This window comes from Drosophila ananassae, chromosome 3R (genome assembly GCF_017639315.1).
Source record: "Drosophila ananassae strain 14024-0371.13 chromosome 3R, ASM1763931v2, whole genome shotgun sequence".
NCBI lineage: Eukaryota > Metazoa > Arthropoda > Insecta > Diptera > Drosophilidae > Drosophila > Drosophila ananassae.
The window spans coordinates 21,318,428-21,338,449 of NC_057930.1; the positions used below are offsets into that span (position 1 = coordinate 21,318,428).

At 41.2% G+C, this 20,022-nt stretch overlaps 4 protein-coding genes and 1 long non-coding RNA gene across 5 annotated transcripts; 3 read left to right on the forward strand and 2 right to left on the reverse strand.

The window, feature by feature from the left end:
- Positions 1-4,581: 4,581 nt before the first annotated feature.
- On the reverse strand, positions 4,582-9,049 carry LOC6498183. Its single transcript, XM_001962213.4, has 2 exons — positions 8,390-9,049; positions 4,582-6,421 (listed from the first exon to the last, which is right to left on the reverse strand). The coding sequence occupies exons 1-2, from the start codon at positions 8,928-8,930 to the stop codon at positions 5,580-5,582; spliced, it is 1,383 nt and encodes a 460-aa protein (XP_001962249.1). The 5' UTR covers positions 8,931-9,049; the 3' UTR covers positions 4,582-5,579.
- Positions 6,699-8,342, forward strand: LOC6497359. Its single transcript, XM_001962214.4, has 4 exons — positions 6,699-7,296; positions 7,359-7,537; positions 7,597-7,686; positions 7,744-8,342. Exons 1-4 carry the CDS (start codon positions 6,774-6,776, stop codon positions 8,284-8,286), a joined length of 1,335 nt encoding a protein of 444 aa, XP_001962250.2. The 5' UTR covers positions 6,699-6,773; the 3' UTR covers positions 8,287-8,342.
- A 259-nt stretch (positions 9,050-9,308) lies between the features above and the next one.
- On the forward strand, positions 9,309-10,043 carry LOC26514880 (mitochondrial pyruvate carrier 2). Its single transcript, XM_014906898.3, has 3 exons — positions 9,309-9,504; positions 9,555-9,595; positions 9,653-10,043. Exons 1-3 carry the CDS (start codon positions 9,399-9,401, stop codon positions 9,926-9,928), a joined length of 423 nt encoding a protein of 140 aa, XP_014762384.1. The 5' UTR covers positions 9,309-9,398; the 3' UTR covers positions 9,929-10,043.
- Positions 10,021-10,773, forward strand: LOC6497360 (mitochondrial pyruvate carrier 2). The gene is made up of 3 exons (XM_001962212.4): positions 10,021-10,279; positions 10,331-10,371; positions 10,431-10,773. The coding sequence occupies exons 1-3, from the start codon at positions 10,174-10,176 to the stop codon at positions 10,704-10,706; spliced, it is 423 nt and encodes a 140-aa protein (XP_001962248.2). The 5' UTR covers positions 10,021-10,173; the 3' UTR covers positions 10,707-10,773.
- Positions 10,774-10,898: 125 nt separating this feature from the next.
- On the reverse strand, positions 10,899-19,515 carry LOC26515434. The gene is made up of 2 exons (XR_001408619.3): positions 17,704-19,515; positions 10,899-11,705 (listed from the first exon to the last, which is right to left on the reverse strand). It is a non-coding gene; the product is annotated as an uncharacterized LOC26515434 (long non-coding RNA).
- Between the last annotated feature and the right edge of the window lie 507 nt (positions 19,516-20,022).

A 20,022-nucleotide genomic window follows, 5' to 3' on the forward strand; every position in this document is an offset into this window, starting at 1 on the left:
TTATAAAAGATTCAATAATAATAATCTTCGCCTTGACCACGGCGCATACGCTGAGTGCCAAAAGGAATTCTTTGCTATTGGCTGGCTTCTTGAAATATTTTCAAAGAACTACAATATTGGCTTTCCACAAAGAAGAATATGTTTGGATTCGTATTCATATGCTAGATGAGGCTATTATTTTGTGTTTCCGGCTTTTTGTGATTTGTTGACCATTGTCCTGGCTTTGTCATAAATAAACTGCCCCTGTTTGAACTGTAAACATTAAATTAAGAAAAAGAAACACGTCAAGTTCATTGCCTGTCTCCATAAAAAAAAGTTTTGCAATAAAATGCACACATATTTTTTGTTTGATTTTCTCCCCATTTTTGTTTTTTTTTTTTTGGCTTTTGTTGTCTACAAATTGATTAATTTATTTTTATGTGCACATGCTTGTATCCATTTGCTTTTAGCGCCTTTGTCAGAGTACTTGAAATGCTTTTGTGATATATTTTATATCAGCCAGACAGCATCTAGCTATAGATTTATGTATTCTCTATTTTGTATAGCATGTTCTCTGAGCTATGCGTTTGTTGCCAGAATGGACAGTTGGCCATTAAATGGATGGCCGGCCCCCAGCCTCTCTCCTCCGGCCAGAAAGTGCTCATCGTATTTCATATTTCTCAGTTTACATTCAATTTGCTTTCGACATTCGCGGCGAATGCTGTTTGAGCCAAAACATTTGGTTTCACTTTGCGCATAATTAACTTTTGCAGCTTCCTCCGTTACAAGCCTTGGCACCCGGCATTCGATTCGCTTATTTATGTTCATTTTCAATAATTATTAATTCACAGAATTTCTGCTCTCAATTTGGACAACAATGGATGCTGGGGATAATTATGCATAAATCTAATTCGAATGTGTTTACGCAATTTAAAATATTTTGTACAAGAGTGTCTACTTTGGGATTAATTTTCATCTTCTAGAAATAGAATTCCTGATTACCATTGTTTGATAAATTATTTATTTAACTTTTTATGAAGATTACCATTTTGCCAGCATTTACCTTTTAAACTCAACCCAACAATGTTTAAAATTACTTAAAAAATGTTTGCTAAAATTAATCTCCTTTAAATGAAACTATTTTTACCAATAAATTCCTTTAATTTTGTAATTATTTCGAGTTTTTTATTTGCCTTTGTGCTTTCGCTTTCCCGCTATGTGCCACATTGCGTATGAGTAATGAGCAGAAGCATTCGATTTCGCGTTCTTGAAACGTTGCCAAGCGTGCTCAGACAATGGACCATTGACTGACTGCCAGGGGCGGGCGAGTAAGAGGCAGGGATATAGCCAAAAAAATAGCAACACTATTGCCAGACATAGACGCAGCGACGGCGAAAGCGAAAAGCCATTGCCAAAATAGCAAAGTAATTGCAATCCGCCAAACTCGAACAGTCAGGGTGAAAAAATGTATGAACGTAAATAAATCGGGACCTCCTGCCCGAGATTTATAAATAGGGCATATAAATATACATATGTATATGCAGATATTGTATTCCTTCTAACCTCCCTACAGTCTGACGTATGACGTATGAGTGATGATTTTGTTAATTTTTCTTCATTATTTGATTGCGCATACGCACTGTTTTCACACAGCCAGACCTAATTAAAATTGGCAGGCAACACCCAGCACCCAGTACCCAGTACCATGAAGCTCAACGCCTCTTTCATTTGTGCACGCGCGTGTGCCTAATTGTCAGGCGAGTGCACTCCTCCACATTCAGTAACTTAAATGTAATTGCACACAAGTGCAATTAAACAGCTTGACACACGCAGTGAAAATTTCCACGCTCGGCAAAGGGCCGGAAAACCCCCAACTCCCATAGCCCAACAAGCTGTCAGCTCGAAAGGAGCAGCCGTGTTGTTTACTTAGCCATTAATCCCACTAGGGAATGCACAGTTTCTTGGTTACACATTGCCTCCCAAAGAGGTAATTTTAAAGGCTTTGTTGTGCCTCCAAGGACGCAGGGCTCACAAAGGTTAAAGTCTCTTTAAATAATCATTTTAAAGCATTGTTGGATGAACTTAATCATTAATTTTAAAAATACTTTTGTTTTTTTTAGCATAATTACTGGGCATCTCTGACATTGTTCCAGGGGTCACCAGCTCCTGGGCCAATTCTGCAGTTTGTCTTCATTCATCTCCGGGCAGAATCGCCTCCAAGTCGTAAATTTTAAATGCTTTTGTAGGTCATTGCTGTCCTGATGGGCGAAAGCATAGGAACCAGCACCGAAACGTAACTAAAAGCGCAAGAATAAGGCGAAAGTTTGATCTGAACTTTTGCCAGGAGAGTCTTTTGAACTGCAGCCTCCCAGTGTTCTCCTCCTGGCCCGTTCGCCTACTCTTAGCCAGCCAAAAGACGAAGCGAAAATTTATGCGCCTGACTGCGTCGGTCAGCGAAATGGCGCCAAGGTTCAAAGCTCCACACAAAGGTTGTGCTGTAGAACAAAAAAAATAGCACTGGGTGGAGTCGGGGTCAGGGATCCAGAGAAGGGCCACTTAGTGGCCCACCCTCTTGGCCACATGATTGAGTTTTGGCCAACGTTGTTGCAGTTTTTGTACTACTGCTGGTCCTGCTTTTTGCCAGGTTGCCCTGTTGTGCATTCAATTTTATTGCAAATTGTTTGCAACAGTGTTTGAACTTTTGTTCGTTGCCTCGTATTTTTGCTTTTCGCCCAACATGCAAAACATGTCGCAACCTACAAGAGGCACCAAACAACACCGACGGGCCATAACAAAAAATGCGGCAACATTGCAGCCTACCCAAAAAACTACAAAAAAAATGAGTAAGGCGATAGGACTTGCATTTACGGAAAAGCAGGAAAAGCGGAAAAGTGTTTGCCCATCACGTATACGTTTGGGAGTAACAAGAACATGGGTTGCTACCAAAATTCTGGTTCAATAATATTTTTTATTAAAAATAGCAAAAACTGTAACTTCTTTATACATATTATTTCAGGAAAGATATTCCCTAAGAAATCGTTAAATGAAGTTCTCCAAGAAATATAAGTCAGAAGACTTATAAGATGGAGCACTTTGTTGAATATGCAAATTAAATATGCTTTTTAGACTTATTTATGTATAAAATTGTTTCCTTTAAATTGGATCCTGTAAAAACTTCTTAATAAATAAATTTAAACAACAGTGTAGCCAGAATATTTTAATAAACTTTATAAACCTTAAAACTGTAGACCTACAACCAGGCACTTCATCCATTTTCATTACACTTATTTCCCCGATGATCCTCGAAATTCCTGAATTGCCTGAGTAGCTCATTCAGAAATCAAATAACTTTACAGCCCTCGAGAAGTGGGGTAATACAGACACATACAGGGACTCAATGAAATGTTCTGGCAAACAATACAGAGACGCACACAATTTTACAGAAAACTCGCAGTGCTCCAAAGTGCAAAGCGGCGAAAATGTTCGGATTGGATTTATTGTTATGCGAGTCTTGCTTTCTATATATATATATGTGAGTATGTATAAATATATAAAAATATCTGTTATACATATGTGGGAAAGTATATATTTGCCACATTGAACGAGCATACGTATGGGTTTGCTGGCAATGCGGCGGCAATGTATTACAATTAATTTGGCACACACGGCGTATGCTGAATATTGTTCGCTTTCGGCTCTGCAATCGAGTAAATCCGTGGCAATTGGCAATTATACAAATTCTCTTTACAGACAATTGCAAGTGCAAATGCAAAATAGGAAGGAGATGGTCGCTGGGTTGGAAATGAGGTGGTGGTCGGGTGGTGGGTGAACTCATTTGACTTTGCCATGGTCATGGTGATTGATGATTCGACCTCCGAAGATGTGACAAAGTGGCAGTTCGGTAAATGATTCAACCCATTTTGTGGAGCAGCCAGAGGGGTGTAGATGTGGGTGTGGGTGGTTAGGATTGATGTATAGATGGGGGTTTGGTGCCTGAGGAGGTGTTTCGGGGTCAGGTCAAAGGTCTGCTGAACTTTAAACGCTGGAGTGACATTTACATAGGAGATTTAAATTTCATATGCCAGAGATAGATGGATGTGCATAACTTTTAGCTTATAGTACACTAATAAAATGTATGTATATTTATAGAAAAATAAAAGATTTTTAAATGAAAGAAATAGTCAAGAACCCTAAGACCCTACTCTCAATACTTTAATTAAAAAGTAGTTTAAGCTATCCAACTAAAAAGAATAAAGAAAATAAGTATTTTTCTCACTGTGTACCCACCCAGTGTCAACTACAAGGTGATGGCTGTGGTGAATGCGGTGGCATAATGGTTATGGCAGCTTGCGATCCACCAGGCAACATCTCCACCACCGATGATTGAGCTAATGGCACCACTGACAGCCGCAGGCACATGGAAACCCGCACTCGAACTTGGCCAAAAAGGGCGAACTGACGAGGCAGTGGGAGGCTAGGCGGAACGTGAAGTCTGCAGGTGTCACAACAACGTGGCGCACGCTTTTCGTGTATCAATTCATGCCACGCAGGGTATCCGAAATAAAAAAATCGAAAATCCGAAACAACCGCCACAATCAGAACTTCAAACGGCCTGCCATTTCGTTTATTTACACAAAATTAGTTTATGCCCCGAGAGTGGGAACAAGAACACAATGTCTAAACGGGGCAGAGAGATGGGGATTGGAGTCGTGCCGAACAGAAACCATTCGCAGGCACTTAAAAAGCGCTAACCGTTTATTATTTTAATAATTCGGGTGTGCGCTTTGACGCACACTTTTATTATAAAATAGCCAACGGATCCATGACCATCCGCGTATCCGAGAGTATCTGTATCTGGGCAACTGCACCGAGTGAACCGAAGGCGGCAACTAAGCAAATTCAAAAAATTTGTGCCACTCTCAGACCCGCGCCAAATGCACGGCAACGGATTTGTTTATCCATTTGGTGTCTGTGCGTGTGTTTTTCGTATTTGTTCGTTATTAATTGCAATAAATGGTGCCGGCGTGGGTGTGATTGTATTTTCCTCCCCCAGGCCTCTTTTTTTCACAGCGTCTAACTCACCTGGCTTAAAAAAACTACAATATTAAGATACATAGTCACTTACCTGGAGAAGGATAATGGATTTTTCTGTGAATTATATCTTTCTTAAAAGTATAGTTGTAAACTTATTAAAGTAACATTTTTGATCATACTTTCTTAAATCTAAAGTTTAATAAAAAGTTTAAACTAAAAATAGTAATTCTTTTAACAAAGCAGCATACTTATTTTCTAAGTTTCCAAGGATTCCTGTTTTTATCAACATTATTTTACTTATTCAATTTAGTTTTATGTAAATTAATTTCTTATTATTAATCTAATCTTATTTACTAATTTTAATTAAAACCATTTAATGTACATATACCTTTTTACTTAAAAGTAATTTTATTTAAACATTTTTAAAGGCGCTTAAACACCACACTGTTATCCAAGTGCTGTTAGACGCAACAGTCTAACAGTTAACTTGGCGCGCACTAATTCGAATTTCTTTAAAATACTGTAACCACTTTAAACTTATTACTAAAAATAAACCAATTTAAAAATCAATTAAGTAACTGGCAAGGTATCACATCCTCGATTTCTTCACCGTCCAGAGCCCTAATCTGGCACTGACAAAGGAATTGAACAATTTTTCGTTCGGCATTCGACCTCTCCTCCGGGCTAAGGCCATCTAGCAGCATTTGTGCCTTGGCCAGGAGACCCATTCCAGGTGTAGTAGCTTGCTTTTGCTGCTCCCTTTGCTCTTGATGAATTTGCGCCTGCAACTCCCTTGATTGTTGCAACACTGTCTCCATGTTGGCTATCACGGTGGTAAGTAGTCTTTCCGATGTGGCTGAAGGAACACCAGCTTCTTCAACAATCGAGGACGTTTCTTCAAGGGCCGGATTCGACCGATCGAGAGTGTGGACAATCTCCTCTGTCATCGCCGGCGTGGTGGTGGTCACCTGCAGCTGCTGTGGAGGCTCCAAGTCCTGAGATTGCGCCGACTCTGTAAGGATAAAGTCGTAGGAAGCCCCCTGCTCTGCTTCGGATAGAATCTCTATTTCCTCGGAATCGTCATAGGGCAGCTCCAGGTCATCCTCCAGCTCCTCGTTGTCAGTGCTGTAGGGATAGTCCGCTCCCCAGATCTGTTCGCCTCCCGACACCCCCTCCGATGGTGGCTGCTTGGCAGGATTTACGGTTTGATTGCTGGACTTTGGCGGTCGACCTCGGCGCTTTATGTTTTCCAAAATAATCGGCACTCCTTTGCGAAAATGCCGTCCCAGGAAGAGCAGCTCGTTGAAGTACCGCCAAGTTATTGGCTTATTCTGGTGGATCTGCTGGTTTCGATATTCCCGGGCGAAGCGATCTCGGAGTTTTTTCCAGCGATTGTAACAAAGTTCTTCTGTGGAATAAAGATGGATTAAGGGGAAATACAGATTCAGTAATTTTCTAAATATTATTATAATAATCATCGTGGTGAATATAGCTCAAGAGCGGTCTCGCTTTCAATGATGGATTTTCAGCGCCTTGGAGATAAAAGTTGGAAATAAAAGTAAACTCTACCACACTCGCTTGAATTGTAGCATGACACAAAAAAAGGTATACCCCGTAGTAGGCTTTGGTTTTCATGAAATCTGTCATTCAATCGTCGGAGCTTAATATTTCATTCAGTTTGATTTCCTTGTGCTTAGCAGGCAGACTTTACATCGAGTTTTTTTTTCGTTTTGTCTGAATTTTCGTTAATAAAAAGAGACATGAATTATTCTACCTCCAAAAGCGACAGTTACTTTGGAAAAGAAGCAAACATGTCGAACGACTTATTGCAACTATTGAGTACGGTGGCCGCGGGTTTCACCTTGAACGGGTCGACACCATCGATGAGCTTGCCACAGAATTGTGGCGATTTGCGGAGCGAGCACAACGGCCAGTTTGTGGAACTAACTGGCAAGTTAACTAAAAAGTCAGTCACTCGCTTTGCGGAGCTACGTGATCGTAGCGGAGGCTCCTGCCAACTGGTGATTCTCGAGGACAAGTACCCCCGGATTGCACGTCGCATTCGGAACATGCCAAGCAACGTAAACCTAACCATAATGGGCCAAGTTATGCTCCGTCCGCAGAACTCACGCAATCCAACCATGTCCACGGGAGACATTGAGGTGGAGGTCCAGGAGATTGGGGGCATTCAATTCCTGCCCGGGAGCAAACGTGCTGGCGACAAGCGAGCCTATATGGAAATGGCTAAAAGTCGTGTTACTAATGTCGAGAAAAAAATGTCTCGTAAGAAGAATGTAGATTGCTTTTAAGTTTCTGAGTTTTGACATTTTTCTACTGCCTTTAAGAGTCTGACAGTGTGCAGAAGTACTTTGAGAATCGCGACTTAACTTGCGGAGACCTAAGGCGCGATGATGTGGGCACAACGGTGACCCTTGTGGGATGGATTCCATTCATTAAGAGTAACAAGTTCTTGCAACTCAAGGATGGGCATGGCCAAACCCAACTAACGGTTGATGATGTGTCTGTGAGTTAATCAAAAATATTCTCGAATTTTTGGACTAATATTTGTAAATTATTTGGCAGATTATGAGCGTTTTTACTTCAGCCCAAATGCAGAGCGTTTTCCAGATTGTTGGTAAAGTGGTTAGCCGCCCCCCGGTCAACGTCAATTTGGTGAGTGGACACCGAACTCCTTGAGATTATGAAGATATGATAAACATCCTTTTCTAGAAATACGTCACTGGCGAAATAGAAGTGTGTGTGACAAGCGCCAAAGTCATAAACCCGTATGAACCCTACGAGGGTCCCATAAAATCAAATATAAAGCAACAGGTGTTCGAGGACGGATCGGACGGCAATGGGGAAAATGCTGCTTTCAACGAGCCGCGTGTCAAGGTCCCGGACATCAATCGATTCGCCGGTCGTACGCATCATTGCGGGGAACTAAGCTTCAATGAAGTTAACCAAAACGTAGTGATCTGTGGATGGCTGGCCTTCCAGCGAATGAACAAGTTCTTTATCCTTAAAGATGCCTATGGGAAGACTCAGGTTATTGTAATGCCCAAAACAAAGGGATTGGAGGACTATGTTGGGAACGATGTTCCCGTCGATACGCTTTTGCTTGTAGAAGGCACTGTCTTTGGGCGTCCACCATCTACCCTAAATCCAAAGATGCTTACTGGAGACATTGAGGTGAAGGCGGACAGGGTGACTGTCCTCCAGCTGGACAATAATGAGTTGCCAAAAGAATTGCAAATTAAGCACGAAGAATAAAATATAAAGCTCTGTTGATCTAAAATGTCAGAGAAATAAACTACCATGCAATTTAATATTTTATTTTTTATAGAAATATGCAAACACTGGTTTAAAGACTTGCCCGAGACATTAAGGTTTTCCGATATTTCCCTCCAGGCCTCATTCTTAGCCGTGAGATTCTTGGAGACTCGTATCTTGTGGCGATCGTACAGAACAGGATGCATTTTCACCAGCTGGATGAGCTGTTCGTTGAGTAGATCATCCTGGCAGTCCTCCTCCTCTTCCTCCCGCCGCCGTTTCTCCGATTCCGCCTCAGGTTTGTGCCGCTTTTTCCGCTCTCGTGGCTCAAAACGCATCCCGTCCAGGCTCTCGTTGCGCGCCATTCCCTGCTTGTAGTGGTCCTTTAAAAACAGCAACCGCGGAAACATGTCCCAATAGGTGGGTTCGTCCGGACGCTCCTGGAAGCGACGGAATTCCTTGCCGAACCGATCGCGGATGCTTTTCCATCGAGTGATGCAGGCACGTTCGGAGGCGCCCATTTTCTGTGAAATGGATTTCCAAGCGGAGTCTTTTTCTGCCGCATTTTTCACACTTCTGGCGCAGTCCTTGTCGTACAGGATCGGATGGTTCTCGATCAATTTAATCAGCTCGCCGTCATCCATGGTAGAAAATAGACAGCCATGGAACTTAAGATTAAATACTTTTGTTTACGTGCAAAAGTTGGACTTCTGTTGTTTTGATTCTGGCAGGTGCTGTCGCTATAGCCATTTTATAGCTATTTCTTATCGATTACTTTTTATATCGATAATATTTCCATTTATTGAACAAAACGTTTATATATGCGAGATTTTATTACAATTTTCTATTTCTATTTCAATTTTATTTCAAAATAAAAGCAAATACATTCAAAATAAAGAGTCACCAACTAGTATTGGAAAGCGCTGAAATATTTATCGATAAATAACTGCCGCGCAATTTAAATTTGAAACAAATATTTATTTCTTTTTTGTTATTTTTTTTTTAGACTTTATATCTATTATATCTTTTATCAAGTTAGCTTTGAATACTGTTTCTAGGCTTTCCTATTTTGTAAGTACCCTAAAAGGGACCCTTCCCGTAAATGTGGAAGGATGTCGAGGGGCACTGGGCCTTTGTCAAAGCTGTATAATGCCATTGTCAATTCAGTTGATAAATTTGTACCGAATGCATTGCAGCCACTTTGGCAGTCACCAGCAGGTAGGTGAGTCAGGCTGTTTAATCTTGTAGTTACGTTTTTGTCTACTTAGGCCCAAAGACGGTATTCTTTTGGGGACCATCTTTTAAATGGGTATGTTCACAAGCGGTAACTAAGCTTTCTAACTAATAAATAAGGGAATTATTTCAGTTATTGGTTGCAGCGGGACTGGGTGATGTTATAAACCGCCCACCGCAATTGATTTCTTTAAACCAAAGTACTGTTTTGGCCGTAACTGGTTTGATTTATTCACGGTTTGCAATGGTGATCATACCTAAAAACTATAATCTCTTGGCAGTCAATTTGACAGTGGCCACAGTTCAGTCCTATTTGATTCTGAAACATCTTAGATGGCGCAGCCAGAATGCTGGGAACATCGTTTTTAGGTATCCTTACCATACACGCAATCCGGATGATTGCTGGTGACTACTAGGCTCCTGGAATTTTGCAGCGTTTATACTTATGTATATTTTAAGACCCATCTAAATTTTTAGAAGTTTTTATGTCTAGACTAATAAATAATAATGTGCTTTAAATCTCATGTGACATATTTTTTAATCAATGTGGTAGGGAAATGTGTGTCAGATTAGTTGGGTAATCATTTGGCCGTGTGTACTTTCTCAAAATCTAAGTTTTTATTTTTAATTTAACGAATATCCTATTGTGGAAGGATGTCGAAGGGAACGGGTCCTCTGTCAAAACTGTATAATGCCGCAGTCGCTGTAGGCGATAAAGTAATGCCGCAAGCAGTGCAGCCCCTTTGGCAATCACCTGCAGGTTTGTATGCGGGATTATTGTAGGATTTTGTTACTATTGCCCTTTACTTAGGGCCCAAGACTGTGTTTTTTTGGGCGCCCCTCTTTAAATGGGTAAGTACTTAAACAAACACATAGTTTTTGAGTAAATAACAAGTGGAATCTTTATCCAGACATTGGTACTAGCCGGATTGGGCGATACAATTAATCGTCCAGCGCACTTGATCTCCATAAATCAATGCGGTATTTTAGCCCTGACTGGACTGATTTGGTCAAGATGGTCCGTTGTCATTACACCCAAAAATTATAGCCTTTTGGCGGTCAATTTGGCAGTGGCTGCTATTCAGTCCTTTTTGATCGCCAAACACCTGAAGTGGCGCAGCGATAATGCCAAAAATACGGTGTTTAAGTTTCCTTACCTTCCCCACGATCCGGATGACGACTGCTAGCTTCTACATCTTGACTTTGATTTATCTATTTACCTTTATAGCCCAACTAATATAATTAAAAAAAATATTTTACGCTTGTGTTCAATGTTTACGTTACCTGTGGGATGTCCTGAAAAATATTAAAGTCCTTTTGAAAATAAAACAAATTGCTTTTTTGGTGTGCGGCTCTGAAGCTTTACAGTTTTTTATTCCTTTTTCTCTTATGCATTTCTGAAATCATCCTTATATAGTTTCCGCTTGAAACTAAGTGTACTTTAGATAAAATAACGTGACAGAACCCCGTGTAGATGTTGTTCCGGGGACTATAGGCATTGGTCAAGTGAATTACGGCTATTTACGACTACTACTAATTATGGAGACTGCATTTGTAAATATTTAAAAGTTGACAACAAGCTCAAGGTATGTGGCCAAGGTCCTGGACACAGTGCCATGCGGCCGGGATAGTGCGCACAAGCCCACTTGCGATTGGTGATTGGTCGTTCTGTCGCCGGTCGTCCTGCAGCCAATGCGCTGCCTGCAAAGGACTCGTCGTTGACGGAGGAACGGTGGCATCTTCGGGTCAGGAGTTGCGCAAACTATATAGCCGGCAGCCGAGAATGCAGTTGGCAACACTCCTTTCGGCAACCCTTCGGCCCACAAACACACACAAACTGTTGTTGAAAATTTTCTGCCCGGCCAACAGGCGTATACGGGATATATTACTCATACGACGTGTGAGCCAAGCGGAAAACTTCGTTTGCTGGATTGTGTGTGTGAGTGGACTCCTTGCGGGGCTGCTTGTCACGTTGCCAAGAATTGCATTCCTAGCTGCAAAGCTTGCTTGGGCGCTTTGCTCAAATCCGTTTCCCGGTAATACCCCTTCCATCTGGCCGGGCTTCGTTGCCGCTGTGCGTCGCCATTGGTTGGTAAGGCCTTCGGCGGTTGCAACGGCAATTCGGCTCGACTTTTCAGGTTCTCCTCCTCAATTGGCCAACGAGGCTTCCTTTAGGCCATTAGTTGCTGCAACGAGGGAATTTTAGAGGAGTACATATTAGTTTTCTGCCAGAATCGGGTTGGTAATATGTATTGGTACTTTGTTGCAGGGAAGGTTTTATATTTTTCTAGGATATATACATATGTATAAGAGTTTAACCTAATCCCAAAGTCTGCTTTATTAAAAATCATTTAGTATTTTAGATACTATAATTTTTGATCTTTAAAATCTTTCGATCGTTCCGTTCTTGACCAGAATTTCATTTATGAAAAAATATCTTTTATGACTTCTTTTTTTAGCGCCAACTCCCACCGCCTCCATCCATTATCTATTCTTATCTTGCATTTTTATAGACCTGGGCCACTGTGCCACAGTGGTGGAATGGGTAATGGGCCTCTGCCAAGATGGTAGCTTGCCAAAATCTTGCCTAGAAATTTTTTCTCACGCTCGTTTCCAAAAAAACAAACAAAATCTACAGCGAAACAAAAAAAATGATGTGAAAGAAAAAGAGAGCATCTGAGAGATGCGACGGGATGGCAATGAACTTTATTGCGTAATGCGGAATCTTGGCAAGCGGCTCGATGGGATTCTCAAAGGGGGATTCCCCCTAATGCCGGGAATTCCGAGAACGATGCTGTCATGTAATTAAAGCGCCACCTGCCGGCCGATGCGTAAACAAATGAAGTCGACATAATTTATGATCATGGAGTTTTGCCAATAAGTTTCCTCCAAGATACGAAGCAGACACGCCGTCTGCCCCGATCTTTTGGCAGAATAAACCGATATATATTTCAGATTTCTGCGCCCCCCATTTAGTTTCTCTTCCTCGGCTGAATGACTTCGGGAGAGTTCTTCCCATTGAGTTAGGTCAGGAACTGTGCTATTGAACAGCTGCCAATTGGCGGCACCCCACAAATATTATTCATTCCAGACGATTCAACATCCCTTCCCACAGACTATTCCTCTAATTTCACACGCACGTGTTAGATTTATGTGAATTACGGAAAAAGGAACTGGTCCAGAAATATCCCATAAAGAGTTCAAAGATACTTACAGGATGAGAACCGACAACACTTGCTTTTAATTGCCTATGACACAGCTGCTTCCACTTTCTTGGTCAATTTATGACCCAAGTCCCGGCCAACATTGGCAAATTATGATAAATAATTCCCCTATGAACAGCCCCATCCATTATTCATTCTGGGACATGGGCGAAAATTCGAAAAAGTGTCAAATGAGTGATGGCTTTGAAGTGGTCTTATGTAAGTTAAGAAAATAGGAAAAGTCTTTAGGAAAATTGAAGAACAAATTCAGGGAAATCGCACCTATACTTTTACAATAATAATTCTAATAAAATTACCATCACATGAGCTCATTGCAGATGATCTCACAGAGTCAGCCTTCTCTTAGCCTCAGTACCCATTTCAGTCTTGATAATTTGGCTCAATTTAAATTCCAACCAACTAACCAAAAGAATGATCATTAAACTTAATACGCCTATATAATATGTATGCATTTTAGCAGATTTTATGGCCGAGATAAATCTCTATTATAACATAGGAGGCAGGCTGTACGAATTAATAAAGAAAATTTCTATATAGATTATAGAGACGTTTGGGGCATAAAAATGGCAAGGAGCGCAAAAGTCTTTGACGTTTTAAACAAATTTCGCTGTCCAATAATTCTGCCACTGATTTTGGGACTGTTTCTGATCTTTCCTTAAATTTTTGTTGGTTGGTGTTTTCACAATGATTTTTCCGAGGGAGCTAAATCGCTTTTATTTATTTGTTCTAGAAGCTAAAAGTCGGCATTTCGGTTGCCTCAAAACTTTTCCTTGTCTATCTATATTTTTTTTCTTTCGGTGTGTTGTTTGAATTTTCTCTGGTTTGGTGGTAGTGGCTGATATTGCCTCGATTTTGCCGTGTTGAATTTTTCATTTACCTTGCTATTTTCGGACACACTTGACGCGCGGCCCGCCAAAAGATCGAAGACGAAGGCGAAAGGCGCAAAAAGCGATAAAAACGTCAAGACCGAGAATCGAAAAGCCCGAGACCGAAAAACTGCGCAGAATTGTCGTCTTGCCCTTATGTACATATGTATGGCTGTAGACCTCCCCTTTCTACCAAAATTAAAGGGGGCCTATATACCACAGCGTATACTATATAGTACATAATATATATATGTATAAATAGTATTCAGGCTGGTTGTCTATGTGTTCTTGGATCTTTTGAGATGCGCGATGACGCGCAATTGACGCGGGCAAAGACGCGTTGAAAGCGTCGCCGCAGCGTCTATTTTTGTGGACAACAACTAATACTTTTACTTGAAAATATATATAAGGATTCTGATACGGACAGATACAGATACAGATACAAATGCATCTTGTTGTATATTTCGTTTTAATCTATTTCAGTTGCCTCATCCTAAATGTATGTTTTTTTGGTGTGTGTGGTTCGCTTCGCTGTTCCATCTGCCTGTGTTGCTTGGTGTCTGTCTATAGGGCGACGGCACAGTGTAATTAGTGTTAGTTTTTCTTAGTTTTAATTAGAATTTTCTTAATTTGCACGTTCCTGGGGCGCAGTGTGTCCGTGTGTTTAATGGTAAACAAATGAACCTTGAGATGCAGTTACCCTGCATTATATTCATCGAGTGTGGCGCCTTAATTAGGTTGAACTGGGTTAGGGAACGACTAGCACCGATTACATAAGTCCTGATCACATAACTCTTTGTTCTTTCCATGAACCCACAATCTGTTTCTTGTCCACCTACATATAATTGTATTATTTTTCACATAAATAACGAAAAACATACAATCTTTATGCATATTTCGTGTATATTTTGAAAGAATTGCAAAAACATTTTTCGGAGGATTTATTTGCCAGAATTAAGTGCTTCAAATGCTTTGTTTGTTTTAGCAGCAGAACAGTCTTAAAAGCAATTTTAAGTAATGGAATCTTCAGTTTGATAGTCAATCAAAGACTAAATCAAAACAAAAATGATAAACAAGAAACTAAAGCGGCAATCCTTAGCCGGGAAATTGGCAGGCAGCAAATATTAACTTTCTGCCAAAAACTGACGCCTTTACGAAAATCGAGAGCTGAAAAAAGCACTCAAAAAATAAATTGCTTGAATATTGGCCAATAAATTTTACAAGACGTTGACATTTGGCGTTGGCCAACATCAAACGGCCTTGCCAAAGGCCAATCAAACGTCATTATTTGGCTTTATTCGAGTGCCTAGTGGTATGGGTGATAAATACAATAATAATGATAATTGGACACCTGTTGGCAAATGCTGGCGAATGTCTGGCCAAGAATTCTTTGGCCAATTCAACAACAATCGGCCGAACGGTGACGTAGCTAGCCAGCAAACTGGGCAACTCGTCAAAAATGTGCGTCAGCAATTAAAATCATAATGAGAGTGCCAAGTTAGGGGCGTGCCACCTGCCCCCTCCCCCCGCACAAAAATTCGGTGCCAATGCCTCAATCCACGCGCCAGACACGCGACCCCTGGCCACGCCTCGCATTCCACAGGATGCGTTGCCAACGATGGTGCCAAAAATCTTGGCAGCACCCGGCCAAGAAGCCGTCAACTGCTGGCTGCGTTTGTTTATGTTTATGTTCGTGGGACTCGGCTTCCAGGCAGAGAGCCAGCCAAGGAAAAGGCGGAAACGGAAGGAAAAGGGCTAAAAAATATTGGTAAAATGGTTATGGATAAAGGAACAAAGAAAATTTTGATACTCTATAAGGTCTATACTTGGTCTAAATACTTGGTCTGACACAAAGCGGAATAAGATATAGGTATATAGTTATATCCTAAAGATTCTAGAAAGATTCATAAATATCACACTCTAGTTATAGTTTATATAGTCACCCTCCCAAAAAAAGAAAGAGCATCATAACTCTATATCTTACAAGAGAAAACATTATTTCCTTCTAAGATGGAAAATTTGTTAAGTGTTGGCCACTGCACCACAGACTTATAGGCGCTGCCAATTGCAGACTGCCACTGCCACTGCCACTGCGACTGCGACAATGCGGCGTATACGTAATGAAGGAGTTGCCCCGAGCCCCTGGCTCCGAACCCCAACCCACACACACATAACGTATACGCAGTGGAGGACAAAGTTGCGGACCAAATGCATAACAAATAAATAACAAAGGCCTGTGACCATCATTATAAAAAAGTCAAAAGAAAGGCGATGGAAAAAAAAGAAGCATCTCCAACGACTGGCCGCACTAATAAGTTTTAAGAAAAATGAAAATGAAAAATCGTTTGTGCATTTTTATAAGTGCAAAAATATGCAAATAGAGTAAATCATTACTGGACTGGACCATCCGCAGACAAAGTTCTTCTTTGGCGATTTTTATTTTTTCGCCATTTTTTTTATAGGGGGAGTTGGTGGAAGGAAGTGGTAGCCAAAATCATAATTTGGCGATTTATTTGTTTGTTTGTTTTATTTCGGGCCGTCTAGGCCATTGAGAGTTATGTTCAGTCCTCTGTCGGCAAAACTGGTACTGACACAAAGCGGAAGGGGCCGGAATTAATGTTCAACTTAAATCGCCATCGACAAGCATTTAAAGTTCTTTGACAGACTCTTGGCAATTCAATTAGTTTTAATTGCACGACTTGGCGGACGTTTAAATATTTTTTAAACTCGGGCCTTGGGCCATCAATAAAATCAGTGCAGGACATAAATCTTGCAAGCCTTTTTATTTCACAGCCAAAATGCAAAATCGAAATCGGAATTTGAATCCCATTTCGGATCTCTGGCGGAAACAAAGATAAAGCGCAGTGACCAAAGCAATGGGAGGACCTTTTGTTGGACATATGGAGCCAGTCAAGAGGAAAGGACACAATGCCTTGGACTTGGCTTGGCTTAGTTGCCAATTTCCTGCTGAAATAATAAAAAAATTCGAAGGCAGAGTCTTCTCGTGAAAAAGAGAATTATTTGCCAGGATGTCCGAAACATTGTTGGTGTCAACAAATTCCTTTTCAACGTCCATTTCCAGGAGCGGAAAAAAAATGGGCGAAAAATTGGCAAAAAATAGTAACAAACGAGGCGAAGAGAAAATTAATGTGAAAACATTAGGGAATTCCGCTGGATGTCCTGCTCTAAGTCCTTGGCAATTAAATTTCGTGTTAATTTTTTGACTCACCCCCGGTTGGTTTTCTGGCCAATTAACTACTGAGACAGAGGAGTGGAAATATTTTTAATTGTTTTAATGGATCGTAAATCTCGTTGTACAAGTTTTTGATTTCCCCCGACCCCGCGGTTGTTCTTCTCCAGAGCAGACGCTCATAAATTTTGGTATTTAAAATTTCAAAAATCCAACATAGAACTATGCAATCGAGAACTACAAAAGGCCAGGTCATAATAGTACTTACTGGCCCCGCAATTAAATTGTGGAAAGTACAATGTACTCTGGCATGTTTTTTTGTACAACCATAAAAGAATAAATCTGTCTATGAGATTAATTTCTGATATATGATTTTCGTTTCATCTTGCGGGTAAGGTTTTGAAAAAAAAAACACTATGGACTGGGGGTGGCTAGGACTGGATTGTCTGGGTAGGACAGCGCCCCATTCCTGGCAAGTGTTCATTGAACCATAAGCAGACAGTGACAGGACTCGGGGGGACCTCTTTCAGTGTGTGTGGGTGGAGCTCTTTAGCATTTTTAGCCAGGCCTAAAGACTGACTAGATGTTGGATGTTGGTACTTCGATCGGCACGCCCCCCATGGCGCATTCAACGTTGTCATTTCTGTGTTGCATTTGGGTTTATTTATGTGGCGCCAGGCTGTTCCCACTCGAAGCCTCCTTTGCGGATATTACAGATTAGAGTAAGGGATTATCGCCATGTGGCAAGGATGATCTAAAGGGTGGAGTGGAAGGTTTCCTTAATCGGTCTATGATGGTTAAAGGGATTATTGACCCCTTTGTGGGAGAGTTTGGGTTAATTTTCTTTTTATAAATTAAATTTTTATATATTAAAATTATAAAATCACTGCCCTTTATTACTTACCATTTTCCGGCACTTTTCCTCGTTCAGATGCTCTCCACGGCTCCACTTTTTTTCCTGATAATGGTTTAGCATCTTCCACTTTGACCTTGCCACAAATCACCATGAGCCGGTTTATTATTTTACAGTATTATATTTATATTGCTTTGAAGTGTTCATTAATAAAATATAATTGTTTTGCGCTATAACCCTTTTGACTTTGAGTTATTCACGTATTATTTTGTACCATATTTCTACGGCTTATGCAACTATTATTGAGTCATATTTCAAAGGGCTATATAGTATCTGTGGAGTTATTGTTTCTTTGGATATTTTATGGTTATATCATAGGCGATTATTGTTTATAGTTGTGGAACTAAGTATATTACTGAATATTTGGGTTTATTTATATAATTGGGGCTGTAGTTGTTAAGGCTCCTTTTGATGGAAAATTGCTTTCGAATATTTTTTTTTTTTAAATTTTTTTGTATTTTTTTTCTTCGAAATTGCAGTTTTTGGAGTTGATGGTGGTACTCCAAAATTCCAAGTATTTTGAATGGTTTCTCCAGTTGGAATATTTTGGGAAATATTTTCTGGAGTCACCCTCCGATGGTGCTGGAGATGCTTATCCTTTGAGGCTTCGCTGGCGTTTGCCTCGCTTGACGTGCTGATGGTCAGGACAAGTACGAGTCCTTTCATTAAGCCTGGCCAGATGAAACAATCGACTTGCCAAATCATGGCTGTTGTTGTTTCCGTTGTTTTGGGTCCGAGCCAGGGTTACTTTTTGGACAGGATCTCTCTCCTTTTTTGTTTTGGCACCAAACGATGGTCAGTTTCCACGCCGTCACACACTCACACACACACACATACATGCGCGCGAATACACACACTTTTACACCGCAGAGCAACTGGTTGTTGTTGCTGTTGTTGTCAGCTGCGAAGCAATACTCGTTTTTTATTTAATTGTTTGTTTTACTTCTTATTTGCTGTATAATTGAGACGGACGCGAGTATCAGTTTGGACAGCGTCAGGTGTTCACTACTGCCCGGGCTTCACTGTGGCACATCCATGCTACATACGACGAATGTGTGTGTGTGTGTGTTAGTGGTGTCCGGGTGTGGGTGTGTGCCGGAGAGAGACAGGGAGCTGTCAATGGGCCATCAGGTTGCGGTTGTTTGTTTTTTTTGCTGCCCTGATCTTGGCCCTGATGTGTTTGAGTTGGCTAATCAAATGCGGACCGTGGCCAAAAAGTGCACTCCTCCACCTCCACCTCCATCCGCTGTAGGTCTGCATCTTCCCTTCTGGTGCTTTTGGCCACATCCTGCGTCACCTTGTTGTTGGCTGGCCACTTTTCTTGGCTGGCTACGCGTCAAATTCAAGCACAAACTCAAACTCAACTCCGCTCAATTGGCAGCCGCAGCGTGGACGTGGACATGGACCCGGATAGCGATTGCCGGATCCGGGTCCAAGTCCGGTGTTGGCCACGCTGCCAGCCTTTTGTTGGCTCGCCACACCAGACGCTACCAGTTTCTTGGCCAACTGACTGACGACTGGCCGTGCGGCCTGCCAAAAAGCGAGCCAGAGGCCCTCGAACGATTGGATTGCAACTTGCCGTTGCCGTTGTCGTTGTCGTCGCAGTCGACGTTGTTGCTGCCGCTGCCGCTTCTGCTTTTTGTGTCGTCATCGGTGGCACCGCCTCTCGCCACTCGCCACCCTGGCAAATCTCCTTGCAATCGCACAACACCCTCCTCTCCCAAATGGGAGACGACTCTTCTAGCACTGAACAGTGGGATGAACGGGGCCACTAGGCGGATGAGTAATATTTTTAAAAACAATATTATTTGTTATATAAATTGAAAAATTATTACTAAATTATATAATATTTATTATTTATAAAATCTTATCTAAATATTATTTAAAATTATTACCTTTCTCACCTTAAAATTTCTTTAAAAGCTTCCATAGTACTCAGGCAGCTCTCGCTCTCTCTTTTTTACCATACTGCTCCTGCTTTTGTTCTCCTGCCTTCGCCTCCCAAACACCCCTCTCGCAACTGGCGTTGCTCCAAGCGACCGATCCCCCATTCCCCAACACATTTGCTCGTTTCGCTTCGTGTTTTTCTTCGGAACATTCACAGTTATCTCTCGTGCCGCCTCTGCCGCCGGCTCTGCTGCTGCAAATTCTACTGCTGCAGTTCTGCTTCTTCGCCCCAGAGTTTTGAATATTTTCGAGTCTTTAATCGTTTTCAAAAATTTTTAAATTTCCAGCATTTTAAAAATCGACAAAAAGAGCTCCGAACTAAAGAAGATGATTTATAGAAGACAAGTGTTTCGGATAAAAATA

Coding starts and splice junctions, on each gene's coding strand:
- LOC26514880 (XM_014906898.3), top strand. CDS start 9,399: ATGTCGAGGGGCACTGGGCCTTTGTCAAAGCTGTATAATGCCATTGTC. Junction 9,505..9,554: donor ACTTTGGCAGTCACCAGCAG/GTAGGTGAGTCA, acceptor TTGTCTACTTAG/GCCCAAAGACGGTATTCTTT. Junction 9,596..9,652: donor GGGGACCATCTTTTAAATGG/GTATGTTCACAA, acceptor GAATTATTTCAG/TTATTGGTTGCAGCGGGACT.
- LOC6498183 (XM_001962213.4), bottom strand. CDS start 8,930: ATGGATGACGGCGAGCTGATTAAATTGATCGAGAACCATCCGATCCTG. Junction 6,422..8,389: donor GGAAAACCTTAATGTCTCGG/GCAAGTCTTTAA, acceptor TTTATTCCACAG/AAGAACTTTGTTACAATCGC.
- LOC6497359 (XM_001962214.4), top strand. CDS start 6,774: ATGAATTATTCTACCTCCAAAAGCGACAGTTACTTTGGAAAAGAAGCA. Junction 7,538..7,596: donor TAACGGTTGATGATGTGTCT/GTGAGTTAATCA, acceptor ATTATTTGGCAG/ATTATGAGCGTTTTTACTTC. Junction 7,687..7,743: donor CCCCGGTCAACGTCAATTTG/GTGAGTGGACAC, acceptor ATCCTTTTCTAG/AAATACGTCACTGGCGAAAT.
- LOC6497360 (XM_001962212.4), top strand. CDS start 10,174: ATGTCGAAGGGAACGGGTCCTCTGTCAAAACTGTATAATGCCGCAGTC. Junction 10,280..10,330: donor CCTTTGGCAATCACCTGCAG/GTTTGTATGCGG, acceptor CCCTTTACTTAG/GGCCCAAGACTGTGTTTTTT. Junction 10,372..10,430: donor GGGCGCCCCTCTTTAAATGG/GTAAGTACTTAA, acceptor ATCTTTATCCAG/ACATTGGTACTAGCCGGATT.